Genomic DNA, 16,621 nt, shown 5'->3' with positions numbered 1-16,621 from the left:
CAGAATAACCCTTTTACCCAAAGAAGAAGCTGCGAGAACTGGTATGTTCCCATTTTTCGCAGATAAAAGAAAACGGCACTTGAAATGCAGTGTGTCAGGTTGCAGCAGTGGCATTTGACTAAACACTCCCCAGCTCTAACAGCGTGCACAACTGCAAGCTCGCAGCACAGCGAATTAAGTCTCACCCCTGGGTGCTCTGTAGCTCTGCCAGGCAGGTTCAAGCCCCGGGTTTCATATTGAGTGAAGTCAAATGAAAGAAATTCACTTACTCATGCTGTTCCACACTCAAATCCATAACTCTCCAAGTTAAATTTGCTGCATTTGCGTCTGGTGAGCAATGGGGAGGAAGCATGCACGCTTGGCTGCTTTCCCCCCAAGTAAAGTCTGAAATGAAACCCTCCCAGAATTGCGTGACAGTGCTCTCTGGACCTTTTTTTTTTTTTTTCCAAGACAAGTGTTAGCGGGCTGTGATTTCAACATGGCTGGAGGTTTAGAGGGCATGTCGAAAAAAACTCACAGCGGATGCCTCTGGCAATCAGAAAAACTCAAACTTGAAATGAAACATAGAAGAAATATACATATATAAATATATCTAAGTGAGATGTTTGTGTATGATAATATAATTGTGAAGAAAATGTGATATATATATATATATATAAATATATATATATAGGCCTAGATTAAATTATATACTGTAAAATGTCATCATATCTTCTGTTTTATATATTAGTGATCATTTTGTACAGATTTTTCTTTTTTTAATTCATTGAGAGATATTGCATTTCACACTGAGATTATTTATTCATATGCAGAACATTTTTATATTTGTTTAAAATCTCTGTATAGATAAGAGTTAGCCTCTGTAATATACTCTGAAGTTAGTTCATTTTTAAATTCTAAAATTTTCTTTACGAACACCAAGTTAGATTTTATGTAATTTTAATTTGTAAAGAAAAAACACACACACACAAAAAAAAGCTTTTCCCTGAAAATACTCGTCCAGCTCGTGTACACCTTTGCCTCTTTATGTGAAAGGTCACTTTAAGATATAAGAGGCTGGACCAGTGCCTGTGTGTTGGGCTTATTTTGCTACTGTTGTTTTATTTTGGGAAGGGTACTTTTTTCTGTAACTGTGATCAGTTTCTGTTTCGTTTCTCCCCATTCTGTGTCATGATGATTGACCCGGTATTAATGATACTGGAGATGGTCGGAAACAGATATTGTAACTGTGAGTTTGTGGGCCTGAAAGCGTCATACAAGGCCTTGCTGCTTTGGAAAAAAAAGGAATATTACTTGGCTTTAATTTATGTCTGTGTCATGCTTGGCTGTGAACAGGGATGGCAGGAATGTGGATCCTCAGCGCAGACAGATTCAGGCAGGTGGAAGCTCATTTTTGTTGCTTATATTGCTCCACCTGTTCCTCTGAGTGGCTTTACATAGAAGTTATGCTAAACCATAAATGTAAAAAAACAGAAAGTTGGATTAATACGGAAATTATGTGGAGTTTTATGACCTATACCTTTAATCTTTTATTTTGCCATTGTATCTTTTTTTTTAAATATAATGAATCTACATTCTATAGTATGTATATGAGATTTTTACATGAATGTGTGGATGTTCCAAACTCTTGGCATCAAAAGTAGAAAAACAAAATTGACTTGTAAATAGGCCAAGTCATTCCTAGCGAGTTCAACAAATTGTTATGTCCAAAAGAAGATGTTTAAATAATAAACTATGACGATGGGTACAAAGGTATATACAAAACAATGCATGTATAGTCTCAAGCAATCGCACGGTGATTTTAAAAAAAAAAAATGTTGTCTACATGTTTTCTCAGAAATGTGAGAATAAAGCAGAGAAGGGTTCTATGTTATAGGTTTACAAACATGAAGGACGAGACATTATTTTGGTATGTGTGACACGGGCATGTTCAGTCTTACTGTGACGTTATGTGACAATGATGATAGTGGCTGAGAGTGCGAAAAGGAGTCAGGAATGCTTGAACGCACCCCAACCAGAGAAGTCACCAGTGATGGTGTCCTCTTTCCACAGAGTAACTCTCCCATTTGTAGAGTAGTGTGATATAAGAACAAAAATAATACAGAAAATAGATCTATGATATAATGATACATAAATTTAAAAGCCTACTGATACTGGAGATACTAATTTATCAGTGTGGATGCCATGATATTCTGTGAGAAATGTGTGTGTTTTTCCTGTGAGAAGACAGCAGGCAGTTGAACCTGCCTTCTTTTGTACATAAGTTGCTGTGATTGTGTGTCAAATAAAGTGCAGCTCTCTTGTACAGTCGTAGTGTCTGAGCTTGCTTTAAACTGGCTTGTCAGCAAGTGAAGCTTTTTAGCCTTTATTGTGACAGGAAAGCTGGGAGAAAGGGAAGACAGGCAGCAAATGCCCCTGAGTGGGTTCAGACCAAAGCCTCTGCAATAGTCCTGTGGCATATGGCTTGCCTGCTCAACCTAATATCAAACATTGCATTATATGACAGCTCCAGTAATCACAGACCTCTGAGACTATGGTCACAATGGTTAAAAAATGGTTTCTTTTAAAAACAAAGTATGTTTATTACTGAATGGGTAACAGTATACCAGTAATACAAGTTTAATACAAAGCCATTAGAAATACTTAAATGGTTATGTTCTGTAACATTTCAATTAAAGTTTATGGACTGTTTATTATTAAAATATTTCTAACTTTATATTTACAGAGCAAAATGACACTAATATGTCGTTAATACACACTGCCATATGGCTAATTGTAACAAAATCGTATATACAGAATGTTTAAAATCTGTCTTCTGCTTGAATTTTAATGAGTAATTCCAGTTACAATTGTTTAACAAAAGGAAATTTGTAAAGAAAAGAAAAAACTGGCTTAAGTGTCCTGGCGCTGGGCTGGCCGACGGCCGTCTGCCCGCCTGTATGGTGAGTTCCTCAGATCTAATGAAAAACAAAGACAGACGTGCATAAATGTGAGGATGGAATTTCCCCTTCATTTAAACATCAAATACTGCAGCAGACAAACTAAAAATGATTCTCAAGCAAGAAGTATGTTACTGTACCTGTGATGATGTCCTCCAGTGCACCGTCCTTCCCCTCACGTACTGGCGGTTTCACCTGCCTCTTCTTCAGCTCTGCAATCAGGTCCATCTGGGGCATCTTAGGCATCATTGGGCCCTTTAGAAATCCCAAAGTTAAAGAATATTTTGAAGTACATTTCTGAATGACTCATGTTTTACATTAAGGCTTTAAAAAAAAACCCTACAGATGACTACACACTAGCAGTATGTATAGTTTCTTACCTTTTGTGGTCCAGCCTTGTTTGGAGATGGTGACTCTTTAACCTCACGGCTCTCGCTCTCCATTTTCTTCTTCTGTTCAATCTCTTGCTGTGCCGTCTGCATTCAGACAAGGGACAGAGGATTAAAATATAGCTCACGAGTTATAAAGGACAAATATCAGAAAGCTACCACAGAAACTCACTTTATAGGCCTTTATGAAGCGCCCAAACATGGGGAAAAACATTGAGGGCTGCGTGGTTTTAGGATTCTCTCCGAAGTACTCCACCACAGAGCCGTAAGCCTCCTGCACGCAGAACAGTAGATGAATACGTTTCAGAATATGATGAGACATTATTTAGAGTTGAGAGCTTGATAAGAACTTCAGACGAACCTGTGCTGTCTTGCTATCTTTGATTAAAGTGTCCAACTGTTCGCTATTTGTTTTAATGAATTCCTTCAACACGGGGCTGTCGTCCTGCACCAGGAACTCCTTTTTGGTCATCTCCATTCCTCGCTCTAGAGAGCGGATATCTTGAAGAATGCTGTCAAGAGAGACTGGCAAAGAAACACAAGTGAGTTTAAACTTTTTAGCAAATGAAAAAGAAGGTTGATTGGTCAGCCTGAGTGTGTGCATGTACCTAGGCCTGCCTTGTCTACAAAGTGTAGCTCGGTGTGGAAGTTGACCAGGTCTGGGTATTTATCCTGGATAATGTTGGTGATGAAATGAAGTAACGTCTGTGAGCGGTCAGTGGATTTGGTGTCCAACAGCTGAAATATGAAGATGGCGAAAAATGTCATTGAGCTTCCATAAATTGAAAAGCAAACAAAATAATTAAAAAAAACCCCACTACTTACAAGATCCAGACTCTGCAGTCTGAAACCACAAGCTGCACCTCTTTTACTGCTGTTCATGTAGTTACCGAATGCAAGAACAATCTGAAAGGAAATAAATGGGTTAAGAGAACCAAATCTTACAGTTAGATGCCTCATTAGCATTCATACTGTTTTACTTACCTCTAGGATCTTTTTTAGTTTGGTTGAAGACTTGAGAGACATGGATGCAGAAATGATGGAGTTCAGTTGCTGTGGACGGAGTTTTAAAAAAAAGATGTATGTGAGTAAGTATGTGTTTATAATCCCTTTCAGCCCAAGTTACAAAGCATTTAACAGACTAACCGGCTGCAGCCGTTTGACGCTGTCTGGAAAGTTGCCCATGAAAGTCAGAGTGTTTATTCGCTGGTTGAGACGAGGAATCTTCCCAAAGCGTAAAACAAATTGGTCTTCGTTGGTCAGCTCATCCAGTGGACGGCCATCTTTCTCATAGTTAGCAAGAAGCTTCATCTCAAAATCTGATGGTATGAATGGTTCGAGCAGTTCCAGGAAGTCTATGGACAAAGATTGCTGGTCGTACCTGTACAAACGAGGGTTAGAGTTAGTGTAGGCAATAAACGGTGTAAGAGGCGGGGTGAAGGAAGGAACAGAATATGCCATTATGGCAAAAACATCTGCTGAAGGTCAGTAATGCAAAAGTAAGCACGTACATTTCTATGGCCGTGCAGATATCGGCCGGGCTCATTCCCCCCTTGCGTAGAGTGATGGCCAGATTTTTGGCTTTATTGCCATCAATCAAAGATGTCTTGGTGGGGGCTTTCGAGGTCATCTTCTTCTTAACCTTGGACAGGTCAGCTGAGTTACCCTGGGCCCTAGTTTTGAAATGTTCCTCAAACATTTCCATATTCAACTCCTGAGGTAGACAAAAAAAGAGCCAGGGAGAGTGCTCACATTAGAATTTCATTTTCTTTCAGGATATAATTTCTGCTGTATGTAAAAAAATGCAGAAAGCATATTCTTACCCCCAAGACTTGCTCATCATCTAGCTCGTTGAAGACTGTGCCTGTCACTTGGTTTGGTTTTAATGCCTGCCAGTTTAACAGAGGCATCCTGAACTTGGTCTGAATAGGCTTCCTGCTCTTAGCCCCTGAGAAAATAGAAAAACAAGAGGAATGGTTAACACTTTTCTTTCAGCATGTTTCTTTTTGGGGGGGAGGGGGTATTCAGGATTCTCCTCACCAGAGTCTGCAGATGGTGCTCCAGGAGGCGGTGGTGGTCCACCACCAGGTGGGGGTGGGGGGCCAGCTCCAGGGGGTGGAGGTGGAGGTGGGGGGCCAGCTCCAGGGGGTGGAGGTGGAGGTGGGGGGCCAGCGCCAGGGAGAGGAGGTGGAGGTGGGGGGGCAGCTGCAGAGCCAGAAAGAGGTGGAGGTGGAGGAGGAGGGGGTGGTGGTGGTGCAGGACCTCCTGGTAGAGATGGAGGTGGTGGAGGTGGAGAGACAGTCTGCTCTGAGCCACCTGGAAGAGGAGGCGGTGGCGGTGGCGAAGGGATGCTAGATGACGGGGAGGCTGGAGCGCTGGCTTGGTTGGCTGGGGCTGGGCTTTGAATGTATTCAACGACTGTGACAGGCACGACTTGGACGTCCAGACTTCCTGAGGCTGTGCGTCCCACTCGGATTAGCCCTTTGTCCTGCAGCTCCTGGATCTTCTGCTCTAGCTCTGAAGGTCCCTGAGGGCCAGTGATACCCAGCCGCTCCCTGTCCTTCTCCCTCTCCCTGTCCAGCTCACGCTCTCTTTCCCTCTGCTGCAAAGTGCTAACCTGGGAGCATGACTCTCGCAGGCTTTCCTACAAGGGACAAGTGCGCAGAGTTGTAGCATGGTCAAGTTTAATTGAATACTTTTGGATTAAACCTTAAAAAGTCGTGACAAAAACATAAACAAAAGACAGTTTGCTATATGGTTTTATGCCATCATATTTTCTTTTGACTTATTCTAAATCCAAATTCAGTGATGGGGTTTTTCCAGACATAACTACTGGACAAAATAAAGTATCAGCCATATACTTCTGTTAAATAAAAAATGATCACCATTTCATACATTTTGTCATTTTCTCCTGTAGCTGTTATAAAGTTGATATTGTAGTTTGAAATAAAGGGGGGAGACCACCTGGCATTACCATGCTCAGGGTTATGCTCATACCATGGCAAAAAAAAGTAATTTCGATATTTATTCAAGTTTTTATTTTATTTTTACATGCTTTTAACCTTATTTAAACAAATCTGTGTAAAGATTACATATGTTCCTTAGCTAACTCGAAGGCAGCACTTACTTTGAGCAGCTCAGCCTCCTTTGTGGCTTGCATGAGCTGAGTCTCCAGTTCAGTTATTCTGTCTGCTGTCTGGTTCTCAATCTCCTGAAGCCGTGCACTCAGCTGCAACACCACACAAGCAACACTGCTTCAGCACGATTTCACGTAATGTGCAACAACATTGCCTCCGTTTATTCACTCAGATTCGTCTATGCCAACCTGAACGTTGTGATCCTGTAATTCGTCCACATGCTCCAGCACCCCTCCTCTGTTCTCAGCATCCTCCAGCAGAGCTCCCACATCTAACACATTGTCCAAGTAGGCCTGGATCTGGACCTGCAGCTTCTCGCTCTCTGTTAGCTTCAGAGTCTAATACACAAAGATACACAGTATTGGTACATCATAGGAATAAATTATCACTTACAAAATATCACAGAACATGATTCTATTTTAATAATTATCTATATTATAATTGTGAGAATGAGGTTTTAAGGCTAAATTTAATATCTTAATGGCAGAAAACAAAATGTCACTATGCCATTTATCTTAATATTAGCACTAATTATACTTTGTTTGTTTTTTAATCAAAGAAAGGAATACATTTCCCTTAACTGTGAAGTGAGGAAGTGAGTGTGTGACAAAAAAGTAGAGTAAAAGTATAAATAGAGTCATTCAGGATGAAGAGGCGACAGCTGAGTAAAAGAGGAAGAAAGTGGGCATTAGAATTGAACATCTGGATACTTGAAGTTGTAAATTTATCAGAAAAGTGAATATTTAAGCGCTATATTAAAGTATTTTCTTTCTCACTATAGGCTTGAAGTTGTTAGAAAGAGACATTATAAAATAAAAGCAAAGAAACCCCCTATGAATTCTTTCTCCAACACAGTGCACATAAGTTAAACCTCCATAGGCCTGGTGCATGCACTAATACCCCTTTTGTACCACAAGATGGTGTAGCAAGTCTTTGTCACCTCCAGCTAACATGAGGGGGTGTGGAAACGCCAACAAAGAAGCAGATTGTAAAAGGACAGGTGTCTAGTGAACTGGATGGCAAACAATGATTCATGCACCCTTATCATCACCAACATGAAGTTCCGAAAATAAACTATGTCTGGTTTATAAATGATAAAATCGGCAAAACAAGAGAAAACATCTGACAAGCTTTCTACCGCTGGGGACAGCTGTTGGAGTGCAGGAATAAATGATCACTTCTTCTACTGAACTGCCACTGCTTCTTCTAGTCTGGTAAAATTAAAGCAGTTAATGCTGATATTTTCCATGCGGTGTTAGCTTGTAAAGAGAGAGTGCATGGTATCTGTCATGAAAGTTGTTTGGCTTTGTTAATAACTTAACAAGATGTTAAGCGACTGACCTCTTGTGAATCTAAAAATATAACACAATCGCTGTATATCATTATCACTTAATAGTTATCTACCAAACTTTTAACTAGGTCAGCATCTGTGCTTCCATTTAACACTTATTGTACTTCAGACTAACACAGAGAGACAACTATTCTCTCTATCAATCCTAAAACCAATGTAGAATCACCAGTTACGAAAATCTCATGAAGCTGAATCTGTGTATATGGAAATAACACAGCCCATTTTAGATACAGTGTCAAAAGATACATTTCTATTAGCTGTAGCTTTTCTGGTCATATGAGGGACTTTAAACAAAATATATACACACCTCTAGATACTTGTCTAATCCAAGGTGAGTGAACTCATATTGCAGATGGACACGGAAGTTCATGTTCTCCACTGAATGGACCACAATGTTTATGAACTGCATGCAGGCAACCTTTGGGCAGAAACGATGAGCGTTAAATGGCGTTCATGCACACGATCTCTTGGTGAAGCTGCATCCAGTGGCCGTGGTACCTACCATGAAGTCAATGTTGTTGTCATCATTGACGAAGTACTCCATGAGCTTCTCAAAGCGGTTCTTTTCTTTGCTCACCTAAAAAAAATAAAAATAAAAGCTTGCTAAATATGTATTTTTATTATTTTGAATATGGGAGGATTAAAAATAATGTGTTAGCCCACCTCAGAGAACATTAATACTGAGAGTATATTCTGCACCTAAGTACGGTACATGAGTTCAGTCTTAAACATAAACATGCATGACTTCTAGACATGTGCTAAAATTGCGACCATAGTGCATGTGAGCAGTAGATTGTTAGTCATAAGATGAGCAATGAAAGAGGAGAAGTCAAATAGGGCTCTTGCAATATGAGGAAATTGCCAGAAAAAAAAATTATTTCACCTCTTTAAAATTGTCAAAGGCAGAGAGAATGATGTCGTGTCCTCCTCGGACGAGACACACGGCAGCCAGCAGCTCCAAAACAAGAGCTTTGGTCCTGCCACGACAGAGGAGGATGGGTGAGATGTGGATGCAGACAGTTAACACACTTTATCTCACAGACAAATGCGCTCACCTGGGATTCCTGCTGTTGAGACTGAGGGTGATCTCATTCACGCAGCGTGGGTGAGTCATCACCAAATTAAAACCAGACTAAAAGCAGACGGAAGATATATAAACAGCTGTTCACTCCAGAGGAAATGTGATCAAATGTGCAAGAAACAAGAACTGTTTTTTTTTTAGCAACCCAGAAAACATGTCATATACTGTGATAATCCATTTTAAAGACAGCATAGGAATTAAGTTATTATTATTAGACTGTGTGCTAAAGCTTTACCTGATAGTTCATGATGGCTCGCAGGCACATTATGCACACATGTACATCATCTCTCTGGCTGTTTATGTGGGACTTCTTATGCATCTTGTTTACCAGAGTGGTGCTTATTCTGTGAAGCAGTAATACATGTTGGAATACACGTTTGAGGGAAGAGAATCTCCTGCATGCGCAAATGATTTGAAGTCGATGCCAGGATATGGTAAGATATGCAGTGAGATACTTGTAGCTTTGACTTCTAGGGTTTTGGACAGTAACTGTGTTTGACAGATGCTATGTAGCACAACATGGAGGGAAGATAAAGGATCAAAGACGAACTAACAAACAGTTAGATGACCACGTGAGGGGATCTGAATGAATGAGAGCATGAGATGGTTATCTTTTTTAAGAGGAGGCTGTGCTGTAGCACTTGTTTCGGTTAAGTTACTAAACCTAAACCTATGTTTCATGTTTTAGAGTTATAATCTTATAAGCTCTAACTTATATATCAGTTAGAGCTGTCACTTTATTTGAGAGTATTTCTATTTCTGGGCTCACAGATTTCCTCAAATTCAATCCTAAATATTTATACATCAACAATTCTTAAAAGAAAGAGAGGTGTAGCATGGCACAGTTCTCACAGCAGTGGAAACCACAGAAGTTCGTGGAGTTTTCACACCACTTCTGCTTTGCATGAGTCTATTTTTTGACAGTGTGTAGAGCTGCTTATGTTTAAAGTTCATTCTTCATTCAAAGGCATTTGAACTGTGCGACATCTCTGAAGGTCTCAGTAACCTTTCAAGTCTCGAGTTTCTTACCTTACAGTAAGCGCACGAGCTGCTCTGGTCATGCCATGTGACTGATGGCTGCTGGAGCTCTTGGTCAAGTCTTCCATTGACCTTTCTGCTGATTTTCCTCTGTCTGACAGGCTGCCTCCATTTTCTATAGCCTCAACCTCAAACCTTAAGCGTGTAAAAATAGACATCTTTTTAACATAATCTATAATAGAATAATTACATTTTGAAACTCAGTCAGATTCTAAAATAGCATTCATGTCTGCTTAGTACTCACGAGCTGTCACTTTGTGCGTAGGACAGGTATTCCACCAGAACATCCAAACCTTTATTCTGTTCATTGAGAAACTCCTGGGCCCATCTTCAAAAAGAAAAGTAAATCACGAGGAGTGACCATATGTAATAGATTCTGTGCCCAGACTGGATTTATAGGCAAAGATTGTAACTTTAGAAAGAAAACAGGACACAGTCCTACTCTAAATATGGAATCCAGCACAGTCAGGTGATTTTCTTTTGCAATCTTACATTTTTTTTGACAAGTTGCACTATGAAGGAAAAAAATGCAACAACGTCAAAGGGCTAAAAAAAAAAAAAAAAAACAGGCTATTTCTGCACTGGTTTTACCAACTTTTCCACTTTATGTACAAATGTAACAATACATTGAAGCTTTAAGTACTGTTTCTGTAAAAGGTTGTATATAAACTATATATAACTGTTGGTGCAGTGAAGAACCACTTCAGCAAAGGTGTTGATCACCAGCTGAAAAATATCAAGTGAAACTAAAACAGCTAAATGGTTTATGTAGGTAAAGTGCACAGACAGTTTGCAGTTTCGCTAAAGTTCACCTTAAATTGTCTTTTAGCGTTAATGATTGATAAAGATTTTCAGGTTGGATTGCATGAAACTGCTATAAAAATCTGGAAAACATACTTGTGGCGCACCAAAAACCAAAATAAAACAGATTACACCTTAAACACTGATAAACCAAACAGAAGCTCATGAAACAAACAGGCTCACCCAATGTGATTGGTCCGAAGGGATATCTCCAAATTTTTAAGGACCTGGGTGGCATCTTGGATCCTTTTCTTCAACTAAAAAAGCAGAAGAGGTTAAAGTCACTGAAGCAGGTACATGATGCACGCATGTGGAGGTGATACATTTGAAAGAACAAAAATGCTTTCTACTGACCCTACGAGACACCCCTCCTTGATCCTGGTAGAGGCTTTTGATCTTGGTCAGGTAAGTGGATGGGGGGCTCTTCACCTGGAAACGCTCCTGTGGGAGAATATTTTACAGAGGATAGAGTCAGCACATGCTGAAGTAGAATTAATTTAAGCAGCGACCCCAAATAATGACTTATCCAGAACCATATTTTACCAGCAAGCTGCATTTGAAGTTATACTAGTAAATACAACGAGCACAAACCGCTCTCTGTTTCCATGCCGACGCCTCTATCAGTTGCCACCACAGAAACTATGTTGCAAGGTTTGCAAAGACTCTCCCCTTTGTGTATTTGCGCACTTTATGTCAACTCTGCCCCCAGTGGAGCCAACGCTGCAAGAATCGTGTCCATTTTGATGGCATGTGTTACTCATAAAAAACAAATAAAAGCTCTCACCTGATCACAGACTAATTCCCATTTCTTTTCATTGTCGTATTGACTCAACAGCTGGAGTTTATCTGGAGGCAAGTTCATGGAACTCTGAAAGAAGAAAGATGTAAAGATATAAAATGGGTTTTAGAATTTACATGAAAATGTATTTGGAGTACAAAAAAAATCAACTCCATCTCCACTGATATTTAGCAGAGAGATATTATACTATATGCTATAATTTCTTTGTGTTTCCTGCTCATGTAACAATATGCAAAACAACAATACCTCAGATGCACTTTCAGCATAAAACTGAAAGGCGGTAACTACCTACTGGTAGCAGATGACTCAGTGTTTACGTGTATGCATTGATCGTTGCCAATAGGTACCGATGTGTTATACGCTTTCAGTGTCTACTCAAGCTTCAGCAACACTTTTATTGACTTTTTAAACAATATGACCCATGTTTAGACATTATCTGTGCAGTCTGTTTCAGCTTTAGTAAAAATATCTTTTTCGGTCATAAACTGCACGTAATATTTCTGTTATTTTCGGAACTTCATAAAGACCTTTATACAGACCAAGTATCCTCCACCTCCATGATTCCAGTGTAGGTTGACTTTTGAGTTGGCATACTACTGTCCAAAAGGGCAGTTTCACACTGAGTTATCAAACCTACAGGAATATGTCATGTGTTAAGGTTATTTCCCCATTCACAGAAACTGAATGAGAGGAGGCTGTTGTTGTTGTGTTTTCTTTTTGTTTTTTTTAAAAAAGGTCAAATTGAAAGGAATAAGATACATCAAGGCATTGGTGTAACTTTGTGCTGAACATTGGGGGGGGGGGGGGGGGGGGGGGGGGTCAAGATCTCTGTCTAAATAAATCTGGGTAAATTCCCAGATGATCAAACATGCAACTATTTTGCTGGTAATAACTGAAATGAGTAAAGAAAATTTACAGCCTATTTAATTGGTTGGGTCATAACCCCCCTGGAAATTATGCCCCTGCGTCAAGGAAAAAGGCTTCACTCACAAAATTTACTTTCTTTAATCACTAATTCCCTGTAATTATTTATGTCTCGCTTAAAGATATTTTTTCACAGTCGTCTCTCACATTATTGCAGCTGGTACTGCACTGGTACTATTTTTCATGTAGCTGATCAAAAGCTTGAATCAATGTGATCATTTACAGCAAGTTTCAATAATTTCAGTTGATGTTGGGTGTGGCTTTTGAATCTAGTTTTGTGTACATTCGAGCAGCGGTTTGACATCTTCTGTGCACTTTTTTTTTTCTTTAGAAAGGGAGGAGTGAAAACGGAAATGATCTGATGCATTGGTGCTCGAGGAGATGAGGTTCCTTCCTTGGCTGATGTAAGGGAGAGGTCTTGCTGTGGTTTTGTGGTGCTTAAAAAAATGGTAATGTGAGTGCCTCGCATTATGAAGTTTATAGCTTCTGATTTAGTTGCTCAAAAATAAAAAGTACTCACATTTTTCAGTAATGCAAAAAAAAAAAAAAAGAAGAAACGCTTCTCGTTTCCTTGCTGGTGAGGTCAACCATATAATCTCTAGTCTGAGGTTTGACAAGTGACAAGTATTTTACTGAAGAAGGAAGACACTCGAGAGGGTGTTGTCATTTTCCGGAGAGCACATTTTGTGTAGATACTATGAACTGTTAACCCTGGCTCTAAACGGTATTATCTTGCATAAAATTATAATGATGTTTCCATTCAAGGTTTGTCATATAAAGCAGACATGGTGTGAATTTTGACTTGTTTTTAGAATAATCACGGTATGCTGTTCCAATCAATGTCATTTTTGAGAAAAGACAAATAGTTTTAGTTGGAATAGTTACATGGATTTATATTTGCTGTGTAAAGTGTTTGTTTTTTACTATATAAAAAATAACTTTCTAATTGCTCCCCACCTTCTATAAAAACACAAAATCATTATTTTTATATGCACTAAATTTGTATGTATGCTAAATATTTGCTTGAAAGATTAAAACCCATTTACAACTGCACTGAATAACACTGATCCTGCTTTTGTAATTTAATGTTTTGTTGGGAAAGCCTATGTTAAAGTACCATCCTAAACTTTGTGGCATAATATTATTGATAATAGCAGGCAGGTGCTTTCCTCTGTGATATGAGCCAGACTCATGGAAGCCACACCCTACAACTCATGGGTCTCAAAGGATTTGATACCAACATCCAGATGTTCAGCGACAGGACAACTTCAGGGGTTGACAGGTCAAAGAATCCTCGGTGGCTTTAAGTAGATGTGCCCACTGCCAGACTAGTGGTTTTAATGAGTGTGGTTAAAATGTATATCTAGACACTTAATGCTGTAAATCATCTACCACATAAACCACAAGGCCAGACATTATAGAAAATTGAAAAAGAGAACATTGTATGACAAACTGAACTATTTAGATATAAAAATCTGGAGAACTCTTAACTCATATATGTTACTAGCTAAGATATGTCAAATTAACATGACTGTTTACAATATAGTGTCTTTGTTTCACTTTTGTAGATCTGTATTTTTTTTTCTTAGCATTACTAAAGAAAAAACAAATCAAAAATCTTATAGCTAACTCTATTTTTTCATTAAAAAAGGTAAAGGATAAGCCAGGATTAAGATAGTCTAAGCATCATGGTTTGATATTTTGCGCAACATATAATCTAAAAGATCGTAATACTTGAAGTTTTATCTTTACTAACTTGTTGTGAGACTGTTGAAAGAATGGTGAAACAGTTCCTTTCCGGTCCTGTGGCCTCCGTCATGTAAATGCATTGCTCAACTTCCCATTTCAGCCTGCTGTTGTGCATGCATTTATCAAGCAGTTTCTGGCTTGAATTTTTCTAATCAAACCATGAAGAATTTGGCAACTTGTTGACAGGATTGTCATTGTTTTTATCACTAAAGTGAAATTTTAAGTAACTGATGGTATTTTTGCAAATTTGACTGGACAAAATGACAGACCATTAGACTCTGAGGGTCTAACGGTCTTTCTAACGTTCAGCTCTTTCTTCTCACTTGACAAATAGCTTCATATATATTATAGATATACCTAGAGAGTATAAGAAATGTAATAAAGTACATATTGGAGTCTATATTAGAGCAAAGTAAATTTCCAAAGAGTGAAAGACCAGTCACTTTCAAACTTGGGTTATTACTTTAACAATGTAACAATGTAAAATGAAAGCTGATTCGATACATGTTTTTTGGGATCCTCTTAATCACTTACTTACTTGCGCAATCGCCCTTACATATACAAACCAAAACTTTGTGCAAAATCTGCCTGATTTCATATCCAGTAAGGGTGTATGGCGTGTCATGCTCTCACTCACCAGAACCGTGTTGAAGCGCTCCTCCAGCTCCTTCTCTGGTGGCATGGGAAGTTTGGGTTGAGGAGGCTGCTTTTTTTGCAAGGTTGGTGCAGAGTCATTCATTGCTGAAGCTGCACTGACTGAGTTTCTGGCCTCTCGACCTTCGGCCGGTTCATGCTCCAATCCCCCACCAGCCGCATTCCCCATCACTAATCTCCACAAGTAATCCAGGGGGACTGATTTACGCAAACTGTTTCCTCCAGGAAATCACCGTATCCACAAGCAAAGTGACAAAAGGTGGTCACTTTGAATTACAATAGCAAAAAGGCCTAATCAAACCAAGTCTAGGGCCTCTAGGGCAATCTACATTAATTCTCAGCTTTACAAAATCCGCCTCACACCCGAGGACAGGGTGGGCAATGAAAAAAGAAAGTTTATCCTCATGGCCCCCTTCTCCTTAAGTTGCCTTCAAGTTCCTTTTGAAAATGAGGTGATAAGTCCTGTTAAGGCCTGTTAGAAAGAAAAGTCCACCTATGCCTCGTGCACTGTTGTCTACATTAGTTGACCGAGAACTCCCTTAAATAGTTTAGTACCGAAGCCTGCGCGTGAGAGGAAGGCGGGCGAGGAGTGTGACACAGTCAGAAACCACAGAAGCACAAAAGCAGAAGAGTAACTTCCTGTGCACGACAGCTATAGAACCTGGGGCGGAGGACATGGTAGAAGATAAACACGTAACCATGCAGTAGGTGGGTGATGATAAAGAAAAGATACTACAGGAATGAAGGAGAGCAGACTCTGTCCAGATTTGATGAAAGATTAACAGATGTCGATTTAGATGTAAATCAACTACACAATTAAAGGAAACTTTGCAACATTTCACAAAGAAACCACCTTTTTGTACTAGATTTAGTCATTTTACTGATGTCAGCTTGACATGAGTCAAAGGTTACATTTGTTTTGGTATTTTCCCCTCATGTGGTGGTTTAATCCAGACAGGTAAAGGTGGTTACAGCATGACAAGAACTGTCAAACAACACCCCTCTGTGGGTGAAGATGACTACTGCATCTAGTGAGATCTATCCAGTGGGAATTACTTAAATTACTGAGCCTTTCGTTGGCTCAGTAATTTAAGAAGTTTTTGTGTATACAAATGATTTCTATTGAGGAAAAGAATAATAAGTTTATCACAGATGCATTTCTTCGAGAAAGTGAAAATGATTAGCTCTGATGCAACAGGATATTCATTTTCAAAGCTTTCTGAGACTCACGGGAAGGCAACAGTGTTATCAGCTGAGTGAAAAGAAAAGATCAAAAGAGAAGATTGGAGAGGTGTTTAGACATCAGGGAAATGCTGGGAAAAAAATCATCAAAAGGATAAAGCTAATCATTTACTTACAGGTGTAACGGTGGAGCAGAGGTATTGAAGTAAAGTGAGTTTAAATACTTGGAGTTTTTCATGTAAAGCAACAGTTGGTACACAAGATACCTAAAGAAGAGAATGCATGCAGGATGGAGAGGACTGACACGAGTTTCAGGGGTGATTTGTGACAGGAAGATAGCTGCAAAAATGAGATAGGAAATGTTATCACTAAAAAAAGACATACGCAGACCTGGAGGTGGCAGAGTTGAAGATGCTAAGATTTTCACTGGCCATGATGAACAAGATTAGAGAGCAGTTGAAAGAAAGCAGATTTATTTAAGTGTTTAAGAGACAAAGAACTGATAAAAAAAAAAAATATTTTAGTTTTCCTCTCTTACTATGTATGCCTTCTGTTTGTTTGGTTTTTCTTTTCTTTT

General features: G+C 39.2%; 1 protein-coding gene across 1 annotated transcript; it reads right to left on the bottom strand.

Annotated features, from left to right (window-relative positions):
• Positions 1-1,146: 1,146 nt before the first annotated feature.
• On the bottom strand, positions 1,147-15,926 carry fmnl1a (formin-like 1a). The gene is made up of 25 exons (XM_085157960.1): positions 14,846-15,926; positions 11,521-11,604; positions 11,091-11,177; positions 10,920-10,993; positions 10,180-10,263; positions 9,927-10,070; positions 9,133-9,241; positions 8,872-8,948; positions 8,700-8,793; positions 8,319-8,393; positions 8,124-8,234; positions 6,654-6,803; positions 6,456-6,557; positions 5,369-5,972; positions 5,152-5,276; positions 4,840-5,042; positions 4,475-4,709; positions 4,313-4,381; positions 4,154-4,234; positions 3,937-4,066; positions 3,690-3,853; positions 3,501-3,602; positions 3,320-3,415; positions 3,080-3,194; positions 1,147-2,957 (listed from the first exon to the last, which is right to left on the bottom strand). Exons 1-25 carry the CDS (start codon positions 15,029-15,031, stop codon positions 2,893-2,895), a joined length of 3,366 nt encoding a protein of 1,121 aa, XP_085014086.1. The 5' UTR covers positions 15,032-15,926; the 3' UTR covers positions 1,147-2,892.
• Positions 15,927-16,621: the final 695 nt, after the last annotated feature.

The sequence above is a fragment of the Neolamprologus multifasciatus genome, chromosome 4 (assembly GCF_963576455.1).
Source record: "Neolamprologus multifasciatus chromosome 4, fNeoMul1.2, whole genome shotgun sequence".
Taxonomy (NCBI): Eukaryota; Metazoa; Chordata; class Actinopteri; order Cichliformes; family Cichlidae; genus Neolamprologus; species Neolamprologus multifasciatus.
Note: the sequence above shows the minus strand (reverse complement) of the source record. Positions and strands in the feature narration are given on the sequence as shown.